The sequence below is a fragment of the Neofelis nebulosa genome, chromosome 2 (assembly GCF_028018385.1).
Source record: "Neofelis nebulosa isolate mNeoNeb1 chromosome 2, mNeoNeb1.pri, whole genome shotgun sequence".
NCBI classification, from domain to species: Eukaryota; Metazoa; Chordata; class Mammalia; order Carnivora; family Felidae; genus Neofelis; species Neofelis nebulosa.
In genome coordinates, this window is record NC_080783.1 from 139,288,415 (window position 1) to 139,314,544 (window position 26,130).

The 26,130-nt window shown below is 36.0% G+C and overlaps 1 protein-coding gene across 1 annotated transcript in view; it reads left to right on the forward strand.

Annotated features, from left to right (window-relative positions):
• Positions 1–26,130, forward strand: part of DPYD (dihydropyrimidine dehydrogenase) — an 863,407-nt gene that overhangs the window by 619,431 nt on the left and 217,846 nt on the right. Inside the window, exons 17-18 of the mRNA XM_058695679.1 lie at positions 12,417–12,537; positions 13,373–13,492. Coding sequence (XP_058551662.1) covers positions 12,417–12,537; positions 13,373–13,492 — 241 coding nt within the window. The remainder of the gene's footprint in view (positions 1–12,416; positions 12,538–13,372; positions 13,493–26,130) is intronic.

Sequence of the window (26,130 nt, forward strand, 5' to 3'; positions counted from 1 at the left end):
TGACCACAATTCATCGGACCAGATATTGTATCCTGAGCAAAAAAAAAAAAAAAAAAAATGGCCACCTAGACTAAATAAAAAGAGGTCAGCAGCTGTCAGGAAGTATGGTGATATAACTCAGGCAATAAAGTCACTATATAGTGGATAGTGGCTAACTGCATAATTTAACAATCTTTTTTTTTGGGGGGGGGTTATTTATTTTGAGAGAGGGACAGAGAGAGAGAGAGAGAGAGAGAGAGAGCACATGAGCGGAGGAGAAGAGAGAGGGAGAGAAAGAATCCCAAGCAGGTTCTGCACTGTCAGCGCGAGCCCTTCATGGAACTCAAATCCACGAAGCATGAGGTTAATCATGACCTGAGCTGAAATCAAGAGTGAAATGCTTAACGGACTGAGCCACCCAGATGCCCCTAATTAAGCACTCTTAATACAAGCAACAGAAACAATTCTGGCTGTCAGAAGTGAAAAGATGATTTATCAGCAGCTACAAGATGTCTTACATAATCAGGGAAGGCAGGAACATAGGCTTTGAAAGGGGGCAAAAATGAAAGGGGTGCAGAGAAGGGGCAGCAAGAATTGTCCAGCTTAAATGCAGCCTCTACCAGTGCTGGTATCTCCCACTACTGCCATTGTTGGATACTGTCAGGAGACACTATACCCTACGCCACTACAAATAAACCTTAACCCCTTTTCTGGTTGTGAGATTACAATTTTGCCTGGAGCTTTATTTGGCCATGCCTAGATCACTTCCTTATTTTTAGTTGCCAGGGAGTAAAGAGAGGAAAACTCTCTTCAGTGGATTACGTAGTGGGGACAGCTTCTGTGTCCTACTGTACTTCATACAGTGGGAATTTACCACAAAATAGAAAGGGTATGACATAGGAAGGACAGCCAAAAAAAAAAAAAGAATTTTTCTGTTTGTATTGCATCTTCTGTTCTGTGTGCTTGATTTTGAAACATACAGATTTTATAGTAGGTGTTAGAAAAATTGAATCGGAGGACCAAAAAGGCAACATGTAAAAAATGAGAAAGTAAATTGAATTAGAAATGGGAAAATGCTGAGAAATAAGAGCAGATTTATTGGTACTAAGGAGTTTCTAATCCTTAAAGCAATAGACGGCAACTCTTAAAGGAACAAGAAAGTAAGAGCTGCTCTTTGTCACTGGCTTCTCTGGTGAGTCACCAGAGCTACTGTGTATGCTACAAGAGAGTGAAGGCATCCCAGACCCTAGAAGACTGGCTCTTCCTCTACCAAAAACATTTCACTTACTGTCTTATATCTCCGTGTACACTAGTTATAACCCCCTGACAATGGTGGGAACCTTGGCATGGTTCCTTTTCTCAACACCAGAAAGACTTTAAAACAGAGAACACACACACAGACACACACACACACAAACATACACACATCTTATGATAATATACTCTTATAAGCCATGTACTCTTATAAATAAATAAATTGGTAATGATTAAGCTAGGTTCTGATTGCTCAAAATTTGGGGTAAAATCTAGCATCCCTGAATTTTATATCAAGAATTTGTAAATATCACACTTTAGAGGTCATGTTTAATATCTTCCTCATCCCCTATTTTCACACAAAGACTTTTCAATGAAGTCACCCCACTTTTAGTTATCTCCAAATCCTTTGCAGCTCAAAGTGGGAAATTAGTCCACAGAGCTGGGAAAACAAACAAAGGCCTAGATATTTCTTTCTAGCTCTTGCAGCAGCCGTAGGAAGAAATCCCTTAAGGAACTGTACCAACTTGTTATGGATGAGTTCCCCTTAGCTGAAACCATTCATTGCCAAGGGATTGAGGTTTTCTCCGCTACATTATTTAAAATTGCCTCAGCAGTAATTCCTTCTTGCTTAGATTTCATAAAGTTCCCAGGACAGAAGCATGACTTCCCTAGACTCTCTTCATCCTAAATGTATCAGCATTGTGGGTGCTTCAGGGCAGAAGGCTGTTTTACACTAGTCTCCTCCCTGTGTCACTTAATCATTCACACCAATGTGGGATTATAAAGATAGTGAAGTTTTGTGCTTGTGGTTGTTTTCTAACTGTAGCACTGGAAAACATAGGCTAAGTGAATAGACCAACAGATGTATAAAATATCAATTGTTACACTGTTTACACTAATGCTTTGCATTAAGAAAACAAATGACAAGCTGCCTGAAGTCTGCAAAGAATAAAAACTCCTTATTATACACTTAAATACTCACTTGCCCTTATCTAAAATGAATCCATACACAGTAGTGCAGGCAACTGCCTGCACTTCATTACCCACTGAAGTCTTTTTAGTGTGTTCTGAGCAGTGATTGGGAAGCCTGCTGAGTTTCAGTTTGGCTCAGCTGGTCCACAATTTTCAACCCCTACTGGTGGTATCAGCAAAGCATGTGCATAGCCTATTTCTCCATATATTAAGATTTTCCAGGTTACACTGTATAACCTCATTATTAAAAAACTATGAACAATCACTTTTTGCATGATAGATAATACTAGCCTTTGAATTCACAGAAAAATAGCAACTCATATATAAGGAAAGATCAAGGTCTTTGGCGGGGGGGGGAGGTCAGTATAAATAATTCTAAAAAAATCTATTTTCAAAAATATTCTAAGGTTTTTAGTAAATAATCTTTAATAAAGAAGATTGTAAAGTATCTTATTTTCTGTGTACTATGGCCAACGTATTGTTCTTGTAAAGCGTTTGTGTGCCTGAGAAGACAGACATATGGAGCCTGTGTCAATCTAGATTTGGGAGAAAAAGAGGATGATAGAAGCTAATACAAGAGAAAATGAAATGGAAATACCCAGCCTAAGCAAAGGAAAATCATTGTGAATCCCATAAGTGATCAACAAGTCCTGGATCAATTATGGGTGCAAACAGGGCAACCACAGGTCAATTCAGGCAGCTGTCAAGACTCAAAGAGGTCTAATCCAGAAAGAAGTGGGCAAGGGATAAAATGCAGAAATGCAATAATTCAGACAAACAGAATGGATTATGGAAACAAAAGCAGACTTTAGAATAGGGTATTGGAGACTCAACACACCTGGAAGAAGTTTCCAGATGACCTCTTCATGTTGTTATTAAGTGGGTTGTCATTAATTGGCTTTATCAACAAGAGACATGGAACTAGGGTAGGAATTAGTCTATACACGGATTTACCTGGCCATATTGCCTTGATGGGTAGACCTGGCTTTCAGACGCATGGTGTAATCTCCTTTATCCATGGACTTCTGCACAGTCATTCTCAATGTTCCACATCACAGTGGTAACTCAGCAGGTTTGGAAAGTAGGTATTTAAACTAATCTTTAAGAATATTCTGAACTGTCTAGACCGAGGATACCCATCATTATGCCCTACCATGTCCCTTAAAGCAGTCTTTTTCTAGAAAAAAAAAAAATTAGCCATGCTTCTTCATATAGGGTACTTTTTTACTTGGAAGCATGTATTGGCCATTGTTGTCTGGACTAGGCTTGACTCTTTCAAAGACCATCCAGGAAAATTGGAGTTAAGAGATTTATTTGGGTTTAGCTTAGTTTTCTTGAGTATCTCTCAATGAGATACCCTGGGGTATATGGTCAAATTAGTTTTCTTCTTCCACTTCCTCAGAATATAGCCTAATCCTATCACAGGGAGATTTCCAAATCCAAGTAGGGAGTTGGTGTATCAGTTGAGGCCTCCAGGAACCAGAGACATAGAGGGAATTAGGAGTATGAAACGCCTAATGAGGAACAGTGCCTATGAAAGAAAAGGGGAGGAAGTAGGACTGGGTAGGGAGAGCAGCCACACCCCAACAGAAGTATGAGAAAAATCTTTGCTAGCCCAATGGGGAGCTCAAGTGCAAAGATTGGCACTAGAAGAATCTTACCTTGGATAGAAATGGCTGAGCCCTTGTACCACGACTTTGCTGTTGTTGGCTGGGGACTCCTCACGAGGAGCGTGACCTCAGCTTCAAACCTGCAGCCAACCTGAAGGTGTAAGCAGTTAGAGGATGTCAGCTCACTACACTGTTGGCGACTGGGCTTGAGTCTTTTCCTGAAGAGGATATAAGTGGTGTATGCCTGCTTCTGCATGTATTTGGTAAGAACACTTCAGATCCTAGTTAAGTCACCTGAGCATATCCACACATCAGTTTTGGTGAAAGGTTATATGATTATTCAGTAATTCAAAAAGTTAACCCCTTAAATTAATCTGAGCTCTTCTTCTTCCCCTTCTTTGTCCTCCTTCTCCCCTTCTTCTTCTTCCTCTTCCCCTTTTCCTGCCCTTCCCCTTCCCCTTCCCAATGTCCTCATCCCCCTCCTTATTCTCCTTTTTTGGCATTTTGGTATCATATGGGATTCCTGGAATAGAGATATGAGGCATTTACACAATAAGATAACAATAGTATTGTGAGGAAGAGTCTCCCTAAGACACTCACTGATAGAATAGCACATGGAACTGTGGGCAGGAGATGTTCATTGACCCATTTTTTGGGCAAGTACATCTTTTCCAGCTTCATTACCATGGTGACGTAATGTGGTGGGTTTCTAATTTAGATTAGCTAGTAAAACCAAGATAATCCTAGGAAATCTGAATCTGACTCCCTGGGGGCAAATTGTGGAGGGGAAGATTTGAAATTTTAGAAGTTTTAAGAGCTGATCTCCATTAGCACTGCCAACTGGGAGTAAAGAAGTGAGCTGGTGGAGAGGTAGCCAGAGAATCAGCGGGTCATCAGAGGATAAAAACAAAGACTCAAAGAATATTTGGCCATTGGGAATTATCTAAGCAGTATATGGCAATTCTTGTCCATTTGTTAAAAATTCAAGCTTCTGAGACTAAGTTTGTGGTAATAGGAACTCTTATACTAGGAACATTAAAGGAATGGGACATGAAAGAAATGCTGTCTGAAAGGAGGAGAAACAGCATAAACACTGTCATAGGAAATGGCATTTAAAGGACTAAAAAAAGAGAGGCGCCTGGATGGCTCAGTTGGTTAAGCATCTGACTCTTGATTGCCGCTCAGTTCACGATCTCACGATTCATGGGACCCAAGCAGGGCTCTGTGCTGTCAGCGCAGGGCTCCATGTCACGAATCATGAGATCATGACCTGAGCCAAAATCAAGAGTTGGAGGCTCAACTGGCTGAGCCACCCCTAATTCTTCATATTTTAATTCAACACAGTGTTTATCGTCTTTAGTGTCTCAGACTCTATGTTAGGGGATCAGATACAAGAGTAGGATACACCCCTTAAAAGACTAATAGTCTATTAGAAAGAAAAAAAACATAAATGGATGATGGTTAAATATTGTGATAAATGAAGGAGTAAAGAATGTTATGAAAGTATTTAAAAGGGAGTCATTTACTCATCTGTCCTGTACTGAGGTAGGATGGGAGGATTGGTCATGGAGGGCTGCCCTGGGGTGTCTATCCAAGGGACAAGAGGTGAAACATTCTGCATAAAAAGATAACAAGAAAGAGAGGCCTGAAGTGAGAAACAGAATGGAGAAGGCTTTATGTGTCTGGGGAGGAGAGAACACACAAGCAGCTCTATGTCATCTTCAGCTTAAGGCACAAATGGAGAAGAAAGAATGTATGTTACATATGAAATGTTTTATACACACATACAGTGCCTGTATATATACTCACATTTTATATTCACATTATTTGTTTGTTTTATGTATTTCCCCCCCTAGGTTATGAAGTATTTTTTGTTTTGTTTTTAAGAATAGGGATAGTAGGGGCTCCTGGGTGGCTCAGTCGGTTAAGCAGCCGACTTCGGCTCAGGTCATGATCTCGCGGTCCGTGAGTTCGAGCCCCGCGTCGGGCTCTGTGCTGACAGCTCAGAGCCTGGAGCCTGTTTCAGATTCTGTATCTCCCTCTCTCTGACCCTCCCCCGTTCATGCTTTGTCTCTCTCTGTCTCAAAAATAAATAAACGTTAAAAAAAATTTAAAAAAAAAGAATAGGGATAGTATATTATACATTTTGGATCACCATTGTCTAACATGAGGTATAATGCATTTGTTTATTAGGTTATCCTGGACCCAATAAATTTATATTCCATTTTCTTCTCAGTAAGTAGCAATAAGAAAGTCAGTGTTAATTCGTGCAGTGTGAGCTCTATGGATTCAACAGTATTTGTTGAGAGCCTATTATGTGCCAAACCCTGTGCTACAGGCTCTGAAATAATCTGAAATGAGAAAGCATTAATATCTCCTTTTTTATACTTATATCCAGCTTGTATTTCATTTATATGTCTGCCTTTTTTTTCCTACTAGACTCTGCTTTCCATGTTCCATTCATCTTATTCTCCAGCACAAACCAGTTCAATGCCTTGTGGTCAATGAATATTTGTTGAAAAAATAGAACCCACATTGCCTAGAATACCAGCAGCGTTCCTTTTATTTAATTTATATTTAAATGCCCTTAGAATTTTTTTAATGTTTAGTTATTTTTGAGAGACACAGAGAAGGGGAGGGGCAGAAAGAGAAGGAGACAAAGAATCTGAAACAAGCTTCAGGCTCTGAGCTGTCAGCACAGAACCCAACATGGGGCTTGAAATCAGGAACCGCGAGATCAAGACCGGAACACAAGTTTGAAGCTTAACCGATTGAGCCACCCAGGCGCCCCTAGAGTTGTTTTCTGGTTTTTGTTTTTTAATTTTACAAGAAATTTGTGGCTGTGTAATTTACCTATAATAAAAAGAACACATTTAGTTGTAGGGTTTGATGTGTTTCGGCAGATGTCTACACCTGTGTAAACATTATAGTCAAGTTATAGAAAGTTTCCATTACCCTCCAAAAATTTCTTATGCCTCTTCCCACTTAATCCCTCCCCTGCACCCTAACCCTAATCCCAGCAGCCATTGCTCTGATTTCTATTAGCTTACTTTGTGTGTGTGTGTGTGTGTGTGTGTGTGTGTGTGTGTGTTGTGATTTCATAGAAATGTAAGCATACAGCATTTAAACTCTTGGGTACTTCTCTAACTGAACATAATTTGTTTTAATTAACTATAAATTGTTCCAGGATTCAGTAGATTAATTTCTTTTTATTACTGAATAATATTCTAACACGTGGATATATAACTATTTGTGTATCCATTCACATTTTAATGAATATTGGGTTGTTACCAATTTGGAGCTTTTTTGAAAGAGTTGCTATGAACAGTCATGTGCAAATCTTTGTGTGGACCTGCTGTCATGTCTCTTGGATATATAATTAAGAGTGGAATTTAGTGGGTGGATTGTATGTGCATGCTTGCTTTTTTTAGGAAATTACCAAATGATTTTCAAGGCGATTGTATCATTGTTAGAATTCTTAAGTCAGGAAAACCAGTTCAAAGAGAAGACATACTAAACCATACGTTCATTTAAAACATCCCATTCCCGTGCACAATCTTTGCATTTAGTAATAATTCTACCTGGAGTAGTTAACTCTTTCTGTTCTATTTTATTGACATAGAAGGATAAATACATCATGTTTGCCTATTACTCTGAAGCTACATTTACTCTTATAAGTATAAATGAAGTAGAAGCCTTTTATAGTTCTGGTTTACAATTGATGGCTGAATTTCACTTTAGGGAGCAATTTTGTTAAAGAAGATGATGGTTTAGGACATGATAATGGGAAAGAAAATTAAGAAGGTGAAATAGATACTCAGATTGATCTTCTGGGCCCTAGTTCTCTCTGTCAGAGAAGTGGACATAATAAAAATGCTAGCTACTTCCTAGCATTCATGTGAATTAAGACTTAGGAGTTCCTTAGTGGAAAGCATTTATAACTGGTAAAATTTTTCAGTGAATTCATTGAAACACCACCTTCTAAGAAAGCCACTTTGACAAGAATTGTACAGAGTTAAAATTACCAGGTAAATTGGAGAGAAATGTTTCTCAAAGTCAAAAATTTCACTTGTAATTTAGCTTATCAAGACATTCTCACAATCTCATTCTCTAATGCTTGTTCTTTTGTACAGGGCATGAAACCAATGAGATTTGATGCCCTAGGAAATTGGTGGAAATGCCTGTCCTACAATGGAGAGGTCATCTTAGGGGTCTCAAACACAGCAGGGTATATCATTTATAGAACTCCTTTTATATTTAACTAGAGACATGCTAGTTACTAGATTAAAAAGTATTATCTTACAGCCCAGATAGAAAAGTAAGCTTTAAAAAAATTTTAAGCTTTAAAGTCACAAGAATTAGAAATTGCTATCTTATGGCCCAGATAGAAAATTAAGCTCTAGGTTCGCCAGGGGGGCTCAGTCGGTTAAGCGTCCAACTCTTGATTTCGGCTCAGATCGTGATCTTGCAGTTATTGAGATGAAGCCCCACATTGAGCCACACCTGGGGCTCTCTGCTGACAGTACTGAGTCTGCTTGAGATTCTCTGTCTCCTTCTCTCCCTGCCCCTCCCCCTCGCACAAATGTGTGCCCGTGTGCTCTCTCTCCCTCTTCCCCCCTCAAAATAAATAGGTAAACTTTTAAAAAATTTAAAAAAAAAAGAACATTAAGCTTTACAAACAGTTTTTGATGTAAGCGGAAACAACCGCAGCAAACAGTCTACTCAGCGCTACATTTTCCAGTTGCAGTTGTTGTTGTTTGGTTTTCATAAGACTCTATTCCAGACTGTATCAATTGCCGGCAGACACAGGGCTGCTCCCCATTCATGTTGTCAAAGAGGCCAAAATTGTCTCTACCATACTTTCTTCCTCTCTTCAGCACTTCACAGGTTTGGACTGGTAGCTTCTCACCTCATGCAGTCCCCTCAAGAACACCATGTGCTTCCCTGGGCTCATCACTCATTCCTCTAAGGGCTTCAGTGATTTCTTCTCTTATCACACACTTCCATCACAGAAAAATTCCTTCTGTTGCCTCAGAGTTTTCTCTGTGATCACATGAATAACAAAGGTGTTGATAGGGGTTGAGGAAGTATACATGCAAACACACACAGTTGCTGTGGGAGAGATTGCAAATCGTGGTCAGGGATGGGTATCATTCATATCACTATGAAGAACCAATGAAGTCCTGAGGATCTAGGTAGACTTTTTATGGATCAGGCAGTTTTAAAAGTTAAGCTGTTCTTCTTTTGTATCATTATCCATTATTTTTCTTCAGAATTATCCCAGATTTGCAAGGAAGTCTTGGATCTCACACTTTTAGGTATTATCTATCAGAAAATGTACTCAGGCTTTTCTTCAACCTAGACATAGTCTATATTTTGATGGCTATATAAAGAAATCATTGGAAAATGTACTGAGTTTTTATTCATTCTTCTTTCATTGACCCAACTATCTTTTGTCTGCAATGTTTTGTGCCTAGAAATAGAAAAGTGCAGAATTGTTTGATTTTCTTTCCTTGTGTTGGTGTGGATAATGTTAATGTCCCAAATTGTCTGAAATAATAATGCCTTTGTGTATTTCCTATCCTGAAGATCTGGGGGGACGGCATGAGAAATTGTCTAAAATTTATGCATTTGAGATTTTTATTTATTTTTTTAATTTTTTTAAACATTTATTTATTATTGATAGAGAGACACAGAGCTTAGCCAGGGGAGGGGCCAAGAGATGGACAGACACAGAATCTGAAGTAGGCTCCAGACTCTGAGCTGTCAGCACAGAGCCCGACGCAGGGCTTGAACTCACAAACTGCAAGATCGTGACCTGAGCCGAAGTCGGATGCTTAACCGACTGAGCCACCCAGGCGCCCCTAAATTAAGATTTTTAGAACTGCCTTTAATTGATGACACCATCTGATGTTGTCACTAGAAAATGAGAAGGTCAAGATGCAGAAACACTATTAATTTATGCTTTTAGATCTCAAATATTTAATATCAAATTGTGAGGAAACCAGGAAAGTGTGAATAGTTACAATGTGTCCTTTAATTCCCCAAAGTGTGCAGGTTCATTTTATCATATTATTAGCCTCACCACACTTGTAGTTTTATTAGAACATTCCCTGTTACACCTGTCAAGCCAAAACTTCAATTTACTGACAGTCATTACTTTTTACAATAATATAAGGCAGAAGTTGTTTTTAAAATTTCCAGGTAATCAAATTGTGTTTTAGTTGGGTATGAGAATTACTTAGCAGCTGGCTTGGCTGAGTAAGAACACAAGAAGTATCGGGGCGCCTGGGTGGCGCAGTCGGTTAAGCGTCCGATTTCAGCCAGGTCACGATCTCGCGGTCCGTGAGTTCGAGCCCCGCGTCAGGCTCTGGGCTGATGGCTCGGAGCCTGGAGCCTGTTTCCGATTCTGTGTCTCCCTCTCTCTCTGCCCCTCCCCCATTCATGCTCTGTCTCTGTCTGTCCCAAAAATAAATAAAAAACATTAAAAAAAATTTAAAAAAAAAAAAAAAAAAGAACACAAGAAGTATCTTAACGCCATGAACCTTGCTCATAGAAGTATAGGAGGGTCAAATAATGGTATCTCAAAACAGATGATTTAAGTAAATAATGGTACCAGCGGACCATATGTTTAAAAAAAAAAAAAACACTGAAAAACTTTGAAAAAATTCCAAATTGTTAAACAATGTGTAAAAGACATTCCACGTATTCACTTAAAATATTCAACTAGTAAGAACGAACAGAAAAAGAAGTATGACAGATGCTGAAAGTAAATTATAAAGACATGGTGGTCAATAGTATCGAAAGCCACTTAGAAGTCTGTATCAGATTATTAGTGTTTACGCTATTGGAACCAAATAATATTTTGTATTTGTTTCAGTAATTCTTATCAGGCTACTTTCCATGTATTATGAAATTCAAGTGATCTTTAAATTATTGTCAAATTCTATCTTAAAAAGAGCTTTCACAAAGGACATGCAATTCATATCATCTAGAGTTACTGTCATTTCTAGGCTAAGTCCCATGGAAATTCATAACTTAAAAATGAAAGTCACAAAGATGCAACTGCCTTCATAATGCCAATGCAGCGGTTATAAATATTTCATGAACATTGCATGGGCAGGGGCAGATCTCCATTTTCATGAGTTAGAATTTGTACAGCTAAGTCTCCAGATTTTACTATTCATAATGCACAGTATGCCCTGTAGAGCATTCCATATAGTGCTTTTTTAATATTTATGTTTAATGAAGAAATTACTGTTCTCAAAGAGAACAAACCAAATCACAGATTTTTTTGTTAAAATTATGAGTTTTGCTGAATAGAGACAGTAACAATCAACAGAAATTACCTCATTGCTGTATCTTACTTAGCACATAAACGCATAACTTTTAGAGTAATACAAAATGACAAATCAAGACACATTAACGTAAGTAAAAAGGTTCTTTCTAAAGGTTATAACATTAGAAATCTCATCTTAAAAGAATTTGAAAGGTTAAAATGCAAAGAGCAACTTTCTTACATATAAAAATACTAATTACAAATGATATACTTGCCTGCTGTTTCATACTTTAAATATATGTCTGTGTTTTTCTGGGTTTTTCTTTTATTCAAAAAACATTTTAACTTGCTAAGATAATATTACCAAGCTCAATAATGAATTGCTATTGCATATTTTAAGGTAATTTATCAAAGTGCATTATCAGTACCTGTCAGAATAAATTTTGCACTAAAAGTAATAAAAAAAGGACTATTGTGTGTGTTGAAATCAAAGAACATTGCCACAGCTAAGTTATTTTCAATGGAAAGGATAGGTGATTGCCCTCTAAATGATACTTGTCCCATGAGAAAATAGAAGCCTGAAAAATCACAGGAAACAGGCACAGGAAAATGTCTATTCCGTGCTTTTAAAAATGAGCATTTGATATTTTATTTCATTTTTGTCATTGATCAATTCTTTCAAGTAGATCAATGTTGAAGAGTGCTTCACAGATCTTGGTAACATTTACAAAAGTAAACTAAGTTCCTTATCAGCTCATGTATAATCCAAGGCTGAATTATTCTGTATTAGCATATACTATATATCATAATTAGATTGATTAGGAAGTCACAGATTTTCTTTTGAATATATTTCAAGACTAAGTCTTCTAATAATGAAAACAATAAGCTTCAGATGTAATGTCATTCATCTGGGAATCAGCAGCTTAACTATTTTTTATTAGGTTTAGGCCAATGAGGTCGCTGGAAATTCTGTAATATTTACTGAAATTACCACCAGAAGTTGATGTTTTACTCCTGATATTATTTAACTGGTAGTGGAAAACACTTTTTTCCATTTGGTTCTTTGTAATTTTATTTTCCAAAGGCTCCCTTGAGGAATTTAACCTTTATGTGATGAATTTGCAGTTCACTGGAAGTGTGTTAACCTTAGTTCCCTAATGAGTCTAGGTGTAATACTGAGGCAGAATTGAGAAATATATCATGTAGCTCATTGTCAAGTTGGATTTGTCTTGCACGTATCCACTTTGCTGTTGTTCCAGTACACATTTTGATCACAATTTTTTAATTATGTTCTATATTTAACTGACCTATTTGAACAGGATCCAGAGCTGGTACGGAACATCTGTCGCTGGGTTAGGCAAGCTGTTCAGATTCCTTTTTTTGCCAAGTTGACCCCAAATGTCACTGATATCGTAAGCATCGCAAGAGCTGCAAAGGAAGGTAAGAACTAGACTTGCATCAGTTGTCTAGTTATGGAAGTATGGGCCTGAAGTATGTAGCCAGACTAAAGTATATCACCATCCACAAATATATGTGTATATCTTTGTCTAGAGTTTAAGAAAAATACTAAATTGAGCACTTGATCTCACAAATGCAGTAGATTCACACCTGGACTCACGCTAGTAACTGTACTCCAGACTTTGGCCAGGGAAAACAAGAACATTTATAATCTTTCTTGATAAACACCTGCTCCACACACAAAAAAATTATGAAACAAGACCATGGTCACAGCAAACCACTCCAAATAAATGACCATGTAGTGTAACAATCCAGCAATAGCGTTTGAACATTCAATGAAGTTTAAAAAAAAAAAAAGATACCAGCTTCCACAATATCAAATTTCTTATAAGTTCCCTTTCTATGTGATAGGGCCTAGTACACTGCCTTAAACACATGTTCAATAAATACCGATTGAACACATAAATCATGCAGTGAATGATTTTATAAATCATATGTGCTGCGCCCTATCCAATGGAAGTTGCATCTTGATTTGCAAAGGTATTGCGAACTACCTGGAAAATAACACCAAACACAAAACATTTGGCATCTATAAATCTGTATAAGAAATGGAAAAATGAATTGGTGGTAATTAAAAATTTGTGTTTCTAGTATTTTAAGCATAATGGTAGGAGTGAAATTAGTGAAGATATCTGAGGGGAGGAAACGTTCTTAAGAGAAAGTAGAGTGTGCATTTTCCTGGGTTGTGTGGGTTTGAATGGGTTTTGACCATTGTCCCTTTCAAAACTGCAGGTAAATGATGAAGTGTTTTTCATAGGTGGTGCAGATGGCGTTACAGCCACCAACACTGTCTCAGGTCTAATGGGATTAAAAGGCGACGGCACACCCTGGCCAGCAGTGGGCATTGGGAAGCGGACTACATATGGAGGAGTATCTGGTAGGTGTTGCCCTCTGCTTGCATTTTGCTTCCTTGAAGGTTGCCGAAAAATCAGAGGTCATGTTGCAAGCAAGTGTAGCATGTCTTTTACGATCCCAAATTCTTATTACTCATTGCTGGTCAAAATTCCTAATAGTTATGACAGATGTTACAGATCGAGTGTGAAGGCTCAAGTGACTGATAGCAGAAGATAAGAGAATATCAAGATAGGGTCGTGTGTGAATTCTATTCTCTTGTATTCTATGCTTTCCTCAGAACTTCTCATTGTCACAATTGTCTTGTCACTTATTAGTAAAGGCTAACACTGGGACCAGCTAAGAGAAAGAAAACATAAGCACCTGATTATATCTTTTTCATAGTCTGAATTTTTCCCCACTTTTCCTAGAATTTTGAAATCTCCTATCTTCAAAAAATTTGCTTTCATAACTGTCCCCCAAAAATTATTGAAACTGCATTTGTCGCTTTAGGTAAGAAGACATTTGCAGACCTCACACCTTTGCATATCTTTTCTCATCCTCAAACACTTGCGTTTAAAACAGAAACAGAAGTTTTAACCCCAGTGTGTCGCTCAGTAAATTTGCCCTGTGCACTCTGTTGCTGTGACAACATGAACTTGGTCTTGCAAAGACAATGCTGTAAGGTTCTTGACTGTACTGGTATGGGGATTAGTCTCCTTGGTGATAGAGACAGTGGTAAATATACATAATATAGCAGTGTCCCACTGTTCGAGAAAAGCATTGCTGAATCAGACCAAAATATCCTTTTCGAAGAGGCTAGATGGACACAAATAAAGCACTATCCATGCTGAGGTATTATGTTTTGAAAGCATGAAGTATGTCTATGAGCCATGATTTTTAAAAATTATATTCTGTTTTTAATTGAATGCCATTCCCATTCCCATAGTGTCAGAAAGAGGAGAGCTGACGAGAAGCTCCTGTTCAGGGTCCAGACACAACTCTCTTTTATCAGGAGCTATCAAACAGAGCCTTAAATATTATTGTAATGCAGAATAACGTGGACTGCGTTAGCATGTGCAGCAGAAAGAGAGTCAAGAGACTCCAGAGTTGGGCTGTAACGTGCACTATGTTTTCTGTCAGCCCATTTCAATTTTTCCAGCCTGCCATGTTGACAGCAAGAGAATAAAGGAGGTCACAGAGGGTGCTGAACATTAAAAATTAATAAAAGAACTATTGCAGTAGTATTTTATATAAGTAACACCGTTCATGTTTTCTCATTTAAGCTGCAATTTCTGAATATTCTCCCATACTATAACTCAGTCTAATAAAACTACAAAATTACAGCATTAGAAAAAGTCTTTTGTGTTGTAGTCTTTAAGCATACACATACTGGAAATTATAGCATTACCTGAAAACAAGTTCAGCTATACCTCAGGGCCTGTTAACGTTTCCATGAAACTCTATTTCTAAGATTTATAAATTCATATATAAATATTCACTTGGGCTCTAAGCTCAGCTAAGCCTGGGTGGAACTTTAATTTTAAACAACAAAAAGTCCCTAACATTTTTAAGGACTTGTACCTCATTTCTAATAGGTTTTATATTAAGTCCCTTCACATTAAACAATCTGTTTTGAAAACAGCCTTTCTTCATATGGACAAAATTGATAGAATTTTCTCCTTTAAAGCAATGTTTGCTTTAATTTAAAGGTAATAGAATCTGAAAAGCGGTTCAAACAGGCAATAATAATATATTTTAGTACAGAAGCAAGTTCTATAACAGAGTACCTTCAGAATGAGTTATAACAAAACCTAGCCTAGCAAAACTGTGTTAAATATTAATGGCTTCAAATTTTAGGAATGAGGGAAATATCTAAATGGCTAAACACCATTCCTAGTTTTATCAAATATAGCTGTCAAGACTTCAAAGGCTGCTTCAGTATAGAATATCATATAAAATATGCCAGATATTTTTGTATGATTAAAAAAATTACCACAGCACAGCGCTAATACTTTCCCAAGTATTCTCTCACAGCGCTAGAATGTCTACTTTTAGAAGAGCAGCTTGAATCACAGATTTGTTTTAAGTGAAAGCTAAAAAGTATTAAATTTTGGATCGCCACCTGAAATACAACTCATACTTACCATTGCCAGGGAGGAATATTTTTCCCCTTCAATATTCTCTAGCTTTCTATTCTGTCTTTATTATTTTTTCTCAAAATAAGACTGCTGCTGTTTGACATGAAGGTTTTGTTTTGTCTAAATGGGAAAATAATCAGGTACTTGAGGTATTGCACATGCTATAGAAAAATGGTCACATTTCTGTAATGTCCTGTTAAAACATTAGCTAATAAGGGGGCAGTGACTAGCATTGGGAAGACAGAGGCTCAGCTAAGAAATGTCAGTTGAATTACTTCAAATATGATTAGTTTGGATTCTAGAGTAATTTATTTTTTTAAAAATGTTTATTCATTTTGAGAGAGAGGGAGAGAGCAGAGGAGAAGCAGAGAGAGAAGGTGGAAGAGGGAGAATCCTAAGCAGGCTCCATGCTATCAGCACAGAATCCAACACAGGGCTCAGTCTCCAAAAATGTGAGATCATGACTAGAGCTGAAATCAAGAGTTGGATGCTCAACTGACTGAGCCATCCAGGTGCCCAAAGAGTACTTTTAAAGCAATGCTTTTCAACCTTTGGTTTCCAACTCATGAGTGGAAGTTTAATTAACTGTAATCAACATTTTAAAAAAGTCAAATAAAGGGGCGCCTGGGTGGCTGAGTCAGTTAAGTGTCCAACTCTTGATTTTGGCTCAGGTCATGATATCATGGTTTGTGGGTCTGAGCCCCACATCGGGCTCTGTGCTGACCGTGCAGAGCCTGCTTGGGATTCTCTGTCTCCCTCTCTCTGCCCCTCTCCCACTCATGCTCTGGCTGTCTCTCTTTCTAAATAAATAAACAAATAAATAACCTTAAAAAAATAAAATAAATCAAATAGAATAAAAAACAATGTCATAGTGCTTTGCACACAAATGGTATAAACATTGCTCAAACCTCTTGTTCAGTATATGTATATTTTTATATTGTATTTATATATACATATTTATATACTGTACATATATACACACATGTATATATGTATATTTCTATACTAGGTTATGATGTAAAATTCATATTTTATTATGTTTAATTTCAAAAAAGTTGGAAAGCTACTGATTAGAGGATGTTCTCTTTATTTAGTAAAAGAAGTCATTAAGCCTCTAGAAGTCATTAAACAAGGTTACTTGTTGCAGTTTAAAATTTTTATCAAGAGGAAGAGTTAGGATCTCATTCTAAGATCTCGTCCTTAGCTTTGTTATTTTAGAAAATGCTTTTTTACAACTCATCTATAGGTGAGTGGGTGGCATAGGGGGCAAAACATATGAACCAAATTCATAATGGAATGATTTATAAACCTGAATTTCAATTGGAGAAATACCTGGCAAGATTCATGGTCTGTGAGTCCATTAAAGGTTGAATTATAGAATTAAAAGTGATTTCATAGTGAGAACAGTATCAAAACAAAGCTTATTCAGTATTTATAAGGGATATTTTCATGAAACCAAGATGGCTAATTAAGTTCTTTACCAGACAATTATTTCTGTCTAAATTACTACCTTTTAAGAATCAACATTCTCTATCTCTCTTTGGGCAGTAGAGACTTTACAGTGCAAGTTGTTACCACCTAACTGTCCTTCTTCTGGAGTCCGTGAAAAAAACTCTTTGAGTAGATTATTGTTTTGTTTTGTTTTCTGGCAGGGGGGATTCCTTGGTTTTCTTTATTTCATTGTGAGAACCACTGACCCATCAGTAACATTATAAACTCCAATCCCTGAGTGGATTACTGATTATTTTTCCTAGTTTTAGTTTCGTTATTTTTTCTTGTTTAAGTTTCAAATTTTGACCTTTTCCCTGGCCTTGTCCGCAAATGGTGAAGTCATCTTAAGATAGCTCCTAACTCAGTGATTACTATCACCTATGTAAATGGTGTCATCCAGCTGTGGTGTGACATTTTCACAGTTAGTCTTCCCTGTGGTTAAGATTCTTTGAGGCATGGTTAAGAATGAGTCCTGCATGACATAACTAAAGATACATATTTCTTGCAACTGATTTCATGAGGACAGTATTTATTAATTTACAGCTGCATTAGGAGAGGTAGTAATCTATTTCAATGGGGTAAACTCATTTGAAGGAGTTATTCCTTGTTGTGTTTTAGGTGCTTCTTTCTATTAATGGGGAATGGGCATATTTTTAGGTTTCTTAATATTATTCCATTGTCCTATATATATTTTGATTTTTTAATACATATAAACACACACAAATACCCACACATAGGGAAAAGATCTGAAATTTCTCTGCAGAAGGCACTTTGAAACAATGATAGATGCTTTAGGCTTAATTAAATTCACTTCCTACAAGCTTAAGAAATTAACTCATTGTTTTACATTATTTTATTTGCTACATTTGTTCTGTGTAGCCAAAAAAAGGAAATTCTTGTTCTCAGTTTCAATTTTGGAAGGCTTTTTGAAATTATTGTCTATGCCAACTTATTCAGTTAAAACAATAGGACACATTTTATTTGATAGTAATACTTATAAACTTTACTACTGATTTCTGAATAATTCATCAAGGGTGGCCTTCAAGATTTGCTCTCTACTTCAGGAATCCAAATTCACTAATTACCTATAGGATATTACAGATTTAAGAAATGATTGTGTATTTCTTAACAAACGACAAGGGCATACTCCATAAATGCCCTTACATTCTCAAATAAATAATGAATGATTTGAAATCCAGCTATGTGGGCGATTGGACACTGAACTCTTGAGTTCTTATAGTTACAAGCCTCCTAAAGGTGTTTTCATTGTAAAACCAACAAGGGAAATACCAATAAAAGAAGGTACAAGTTAGAAATTTGCTAGTAATTTGTAACTCTGTGCTAGTATAGGGCTGGAAGTGAGTACAAAAGTATTTAGCTCAGAAAACTTGCACAAATATGAATCAGTATAATAGCTTAAAAAGGAATCTTAACTCTATACCTCATATTTGATGTTTGTGCCTAACAAAGTTACTTAGTCATGAATTGTTGGGACCATACAGTGACTTAGCAGCATTGAACTCAGCTACTGGGAAATATATAAATGAAAATCCAATATAACCCATTCCAATCATAAACTTAAACTTATTTTGATGTATTTATTAGTATATTGTTGAAAAATGAAGATGACAAAACATATAGTAGATTGAAAACCCACAAGTTACATTTTGCTTTAAATATCTATTTACACACATGCAAGCAACTAAAGATTTTGGCAAGATTTCTTTAAGTTCTTACACTATACATCATGAAGTGCAGTATTGGTATTTTTTATAGGAAGTAGTTGTTAATGGCCTGGAGTTTTTTTCTTGTCAATCACATAATTAATCATGCATAAAATATTTCTAGAAAAACACACCTACTCACTGTCATAAAATCTCAACTATCTATTGTAACCATCTTTATCAATAAGAACTTAGATTTTAATGCTGAAATGTCTAAACACCCTGATAGATAAAGGTAACATTTAAATGAGTAAAAAAAACGCACTGATAAATTATTCCAAAAAGAATAATTAAAAGGAGAACCTTTCACTTTATACTCACTCATCTCTTGTGTGTGTGTGTGTATGTGTGTGTACAAAATAATGCAAAAAATGTACTCTGTTATTCACATAAATATTCTTTGGCCATCACAAGTTTAACTGATCGAATTATTAAAGACCTTATTATATAAATATATGTACTATATTTGCAGAACAGTCGAAGTAGTCATATCAAATAAAGATGCTGAATTATAATTTTCATTATAAATTATCAGTTTGTTTGAGAGAAGCTCACCATTAGAACTATTCTCATTTAAATCATGCTCATTTGAATATATTTATGTACAGATTGACAAAGAATCCCCTTTTGCATTATATTGCCTTTCCTGGAGCCTGAATTTCACAGTGTTTGGCTGTCGTTGGTCTGTGCAGGAGATCAGAGCCCTAATAATAGATTTTTGACGGTGAGCTCGCCTGCTACCTGCCCTACACAAATCCTCACTGTTCATGTTTGCTTCATGGCAACAAAGCAGACAGAAGGAAAATGCCAAGTGCTGAGTTTGAGGTACAGCCTTGCCTTGGCTTGACATTTCAGCAGAATAGCAGTTTATGAGATGCATAATTTTTCATCTGGGACTCAGCTGCCATATTCATAGACGCTTACAGCTCATCGACGGACTGGAGCAAGGGCAAAGGTTTAAAGCATAGATCAAGGTCTCCATTCTTTCCTTAGGTATTTTAAAATAATTGTTGTCCTGCAGATAAATGATAAAATCAAAAAGTATTTAAGAGCCAACAAATTCATGGCCATGTGGATATTATATATGTTTTCTGTTGTTCAAAATTAGGAAAATAAATTAATGTTTGTATCAGCTTTTAAGAAAATATTCGATAGACTTTGTAAACCAAAGGACTCTGACAAACATATTAAGAAAACTTACCTTTGCAGCAGTGGTAATGAATTATTTAATTTCTTTCCTCTGTGTGTGTGTGTGTGTGTGTGTGTGTGTGTGTGTGTGTTTTCTATAAAGAATGAGTTCAAGCTTGAAATTAATCAAAAAATGTTCTATTATGAAAGTAAAACTAGAGAGTATTGTGTCACTGTTTAAGCTTGAATTTAAATATTCACAGATTCATGCATATCTACTGTACTAAAAAATCAGTGTAGGTACACGTCACTGACTGTTTAATTTAGAACTACACATCTCTGTAAGCTTCAGAAACAGTTCACCATGTCACAGTCTCATACAGAACAATGGTACAGTACATTGGATTAATTAAAGAAGCCTTGCAGAGAACTGAGTTCTCAGTATGTCAAGATTTCAGTTTTATGTTAAATATTTTCTAAAGGCCAGACCCTTAAATCTCAGGGGCTGTACCAAGCAGTGAGCTGTGAATTTAACCATAGGCTAACTGCTAATGATAAGGAAAAGAGTCCTGGTTGAGGCAGCTGTAATACAGTCATTGGATTAGGCTATCAATCACTCTGCTCCCTAAGGAAAAGGGGAAGAAGACCAAACAGTGAAAAGGGAAATTAGGAAAGGAGGGCATGACTAGAATGAGATTCCTTCCCATCCTTATCCATTCGTCGGTTTAAATCCCTAAGCATTAGACCAAACTCTCCAGCATTGCTCCGACTATAAAGCCAACACATTTATCCCTAACATCGAGAGAACTATCAAAATGTCATTGGCTCTCAGTAGCTGAAGATCTCAAAACCTGCTGGAAGCAAATGCCTGATTACATAATAAAAATGAGATTAACCCTTAATTTTTAGACTTAAGGTTTATATGTATAATTATGTTATGTATAAGGATTTATGTATGTCGGTAAGGGAAATATTCTTATTTAACTTATAACCTGGAGCCAATTTTTACTTATGGAAGCCCTGTTATGAGGTGAGATTCCAGTAGATCAATGGTTCTCAAACTTAATGTGCCCCAGAACCTAGAGGACTCATTAGAATACAGATTGCTGGGCCCCTCCCTAAGAGATTTAGGAGGGCCCGAGAATCTGCATTGAACAGTAGATGAAGAAAGGTTAGAGTCATTTTAATTTGAAATTCTTATTTCCAAAATAGTGCCAAAGGCTTTTATTAGTGGTAAAATTAAAGAATCATGGCATTCCATAAATAAATATAGAATCTCTGCCCACCGCTACATATCTGAAACAAATTGTAGTAAATAGGATTGGAATTCGCTCTTAAGAAAAGTAGTGGAAAACAGTATTTGAGGTCTCATAATAGAAAGAATGTGGCACTCCATTTAAGATTAAGTGTTTCTAGTTATAAAATAAATAAGTTATGGGGATGAAAAGTACACTATAGGGAATATAGTCGATAATATTGTAATAATACTGTATGGTGACAGATGGTGACTACACTTATGGTGGTGAGCATTGAGTAATGCATAGAAATGTCCAATCACTGTGTTGGACACCTGAAACTAAGATTACAGTGTATGTCAACTACAGCTCAATAATAGAAAAATTTAAAGATTAATTTTTATGCGAAGAGAACCCATTCTAAGTGCCATTTAATAGTCCTCTGAAAAGGAAACAGGTGTCAGAGGGAGACAAGGGTAAAATTAAGCTCATGATTGTGAAACGTCTTTTCTTTTTGACTTTGTGCAGATACTAACACATTGAATAATAACAGTTCTCTCTCAAGACAAGCACTTACATATCAATGAATCTAGTTATTTTCTCAGACCCATAACTGTAGGAAACAATAGTATTGGTAGCTTCCTGCTTTTCTCTCTTCTTTTTTTCCTGTCATCCCCATACAACAGCATCCTTTTATCAATAGAAGGTAAGAGATAACATGTTGTGGGGGGAGGGGAGGAAGCTGTTTCAATGCTGTGTTCCTGCCATTAACATAGTTATACTATGCACTGAGAGTTTCCAGAGTCATGTTTATAGCTTGTTGGTGATACTGTTTGTCAATAATGGAAGCTGCCTGCAGCTTTCCTGGATGATGAGTGTCCTGATGTGCAGCCCCAACAATTTAATACCATGTGAATACCTTATAGCAAATTACACCCAAAATTCCAAAAGGTTCTTCAATGTGGGGCATAGTGAATCCTCAAGAGATCCATGCAGTATCTGATGCTCGAAGGTACAGACTGCCAAGATGTACCTGAAGACTGATGATAAAGGAAGGGTCATAATAGAGAAAAAAAAATGAATCTGATCAGGCCAGTTAACTTCACTTGCTATGTTTTTGTAAAGTCTAACACTTTAATTCAATGTGTGTACACTCATTATTTCAATGTTCTTCAGATTTTTATGCTCACAAATATGCCACATTAAAAAAATATTAACTATGTACCCCTTATACGTTTTAAGTCAACCTTATAAATTTTAGCCATAAGTTTAAGTGATAATAAAAAATACAGTTTCCCACATTCTGAAAATATTAATTCTTAAAATAAAATTGCTGCATTACTCTTTTAAATAAACCTAGTAGAGTTGAAATAGCTCAGTGATTTTTATGCTCATCATAACCCCTTTAAAAATATATAAGGTTTGAAATAATAGTTGAAAGTTTTACATGATTTCTCCCTTGAATTAGTATTTCCAGTCAACTTCCTAACCAAATTTTATCCTATTTTCTTTTATTTTTAAGCTTGGACATCTTTTATGGATCACCTTATAGAATTTCTCTTTAACAAAATATATGCCTATGAATTGACACTTATATTTTTTAAATTTCTGGATTAAGGCTTTAATGATAATTTTTTCTTCTCTATTGTTATAATTTACAACCTATATTTTACCTTATATAAAGTATATCTTATATCTTATACTTTATCATAATATAAATATATTATACATAGTGATAATTAGTCAACATAAAAGTAAATTTTATTGGAAATGCTCTTCTTAATTAGGAAAATATGGTTTTTTAAAACAATTTTATTATATATTTATTATTGATGCCTATTTTTCCTAAAAATGTCAGGGCTGGCATTATTCTATTCTACTATGATTTTTTAGATATGAATTTTCAAAATCCTTGTTCATCCAAATCATTAAAGGCGACTGCAAGGAGTTTTATTATAGTCATTTAACTTAAATCTTTGAACACCGTCCACATTACAAGCTAAAAATTACTTAGTAATCTTTGCCAAACATAGTTAGGCAATTTGATGAGCTCCTCTTCCACTTTTGCTGAAGAAGTAACTTGGAAGTCACCTGGCTTTCAAGAATATTGGCTACCCGATCATAAATCACTTCTTTAAAACCAATACCAATATTTTTGAATTATCATTTTGTTTGATACCACAGAATTCTTACTGTTGGGTAATGTGCCATTATAATATTTGAGATCATTGAGAAATAAGCTTTTTTCCAAGGTAGAAAGGACTGTTAAGACATAAGAGTTGGGAACAGAAGAACCAGCATGTAGATATTTTGACTGTACTCCTTGTCAGACATATAAAATTTACGATGTATTACATGTGGAAATTGAGGATCTAGAAAATGATTCCCTTAAGTTTAGTTTACCTTTTCTGAAGAGATCACTAGCTTATTTCATTGAATCTTCACACAACTTTATGACAACAAAGCAATACCTTGGTTTTTCTTTTTATATCAATTTGACTATGCTTGTTAAAATAGCACCAACAACTTTAAGAAGAATTTCACGCATGCGCTAACAAATCTCAGTATATAAGTTAATATGTGCTAGTAGAAGTATTTGAAAATTCATATTGCCAGACATTTGTTACTGGTAAAATCGGTCAGCATTTCTGCACTCGTCCGCACTGGCTATTCAAGCAATGAATAGCAGCAATATGAGAATATCAAGGCCTCTGAATAATATCATCTTTATTTGCCCACACTGTACTGAACACTTTATATGCATTCTTATTTAAATGATCCTATGATACAGATATCACTGGCCTCATTTTAAAGCCTTAGAAACTCAAACTCCAGATGGTTAAGCAACTTGCCAAAGTTTACATAGCCAGGATATGTCATAGTTTTGATTCAAACTCAGATCTGTCTCCAAAGATGAACTGCTAGGCATTTTTATCAATGTCTTAATCCAATATCTGCCATGATAAGTCTCTGTCTACATATATGTACACATTAAATTCTCATAGGCTACAAATATCATTAACTAATCTAACATTTATTGTATCTGGATTTGAAAATTCTGTGGGTGTACTCTTTTTGTGACCGTTGTCAAAATCATGGCCTATTAACTATATCATTCCATCTCTATATTGAAAAACTGAGTCAAAAAGGTGCATTGGGGAAAAATTCTTGAATTCATTCCAGAGAACAAAAAAATGACAGGAAGCATTCAGACATTTTTCTTATAGTGTAAACATGCAGTGTTTGCTTGAAATGAAGCTGTCATCAATATAGCAATAAATAACCTTATTTCTTACTGACTTAGATAAACTGTATGAGGGCTTGGTCCAGCTGTGATGCTGAGAAAAAACTTTGGGTGTCCTTTTTAATTTCTTCTTTCTAATCTTCAGTCAGTTACAAATGACCATGTGTTCCTGCAACTGTCTCACCTTCTTTTTGGACAGATCCATCTTTTTCCCCAGCAGCAGTATCATCTCCTTTATAATTTCAGCTGAGCTTGCAAAAAGAACCACTAACTAATTCAGAGATGCTACTTTTTCATTAGGTGGGGAGAGAGAGAAGGACATTTTGAAGGTGGTGAGGTGAAGAAGAAACTAGACCAAAAAACCTAGCTAAGCCCCTTCTGAAAAGGAAAAAAAGGAAACTGCACCATTTCTCACTTTCCCTGGTTTAAAACAAAGCAAGATAAAATATAAATTAAATAAAATAAGATGAACCTCTTTTAGCACACATCTGGTATGATATGATATGAGAAATTTTAATCAGTATAAATTAATTTGAAAAGTGTATAGATCAGAAGTCAAGAGTTCAAGGAATGTTTCTAAATTGCTCTCAGTTCACTTAGCACATCTGGTTAATGACAGACCTGTTTGGATTATAAGCTTCTTAAAAGCAGACACCATTGCTGTTTCTTCATGATCTCCTCCAAAGCCTAGGAAAAGCATAGGCACATTGTAGACATGAAAAAAAAAAAACATCATTTGGTACATAATATTCAGCTGTGTACAATTGAGAAGGTTTTGGGGATGAGACTGCCTCTTAATCTTTAAAATCCATCTTGACTTGCTAATGAACTTTTGGTAACTGAGTAAGAAATTTTAACTAATAGAATATAAGCCATCTTATGATACATTCGAAGTGCTAAAAGGAAAAAATCTGCAGTCAAGAATACTCTATCAAGCAAGGCTATGATTCAGAAGACTCCTTGATCAGAAAGAAAAAGACCATGAGCAAGAGTAAGGAAAGGAAGAAGCATAAAAGCAGTTAAAATAAGTATATCTGTAAAAGTGAGCCAAGGGACTCACAGAATAAAACGATCTAAAGTATGATACCATGGACCTAAATCATCAGTGTGAGAAGAGTAAAGAATGGGTTCAAATGTAAGCAGCCAGTAACTTAGTTTAGACTCCTATATACAGAAGATATCATATATAAACCAAATGGTTACCATTTGGTAAGCATTAAAACAAAGACTTTAAAACAAAGACTGTATGTTTAAGCATCCAGTTTTGTCTCAGGTCATGATCTCACTGGTCCTGAGTTAGAGACCTGCATTGGGCTCTTTGCTGACAGCTCAGAGCCTTGAGCCTGCTTTGGATTCTATGTCTTCCTCTCTCTCTGCCCTCCTCCACTCATGTGCTCACTCTCTTTCTCAAAAATAAATAAACATTAAGAAATTAAAAAACAAAACAAAACAAAGATTGTAACAAGAGACAAAGGACACTATCTAATCATTCTTGGGACAATCCAACAAGAAAATATAATAACTGTAAATATTTACACACCCAACATGAGAGAACCCAAATATTTAAAGCAGTTAATAACAAACATAAAGAAATAATCAATAGTAATACAATAATAGTAGGGGACTTTAACACCCAGCTCACACCGATGTGCAAGTCATCCAAACAATATCAGCAAGTAAACAGTTTGTGTTGAATGTCACACTGGAACAGATAGATTTAA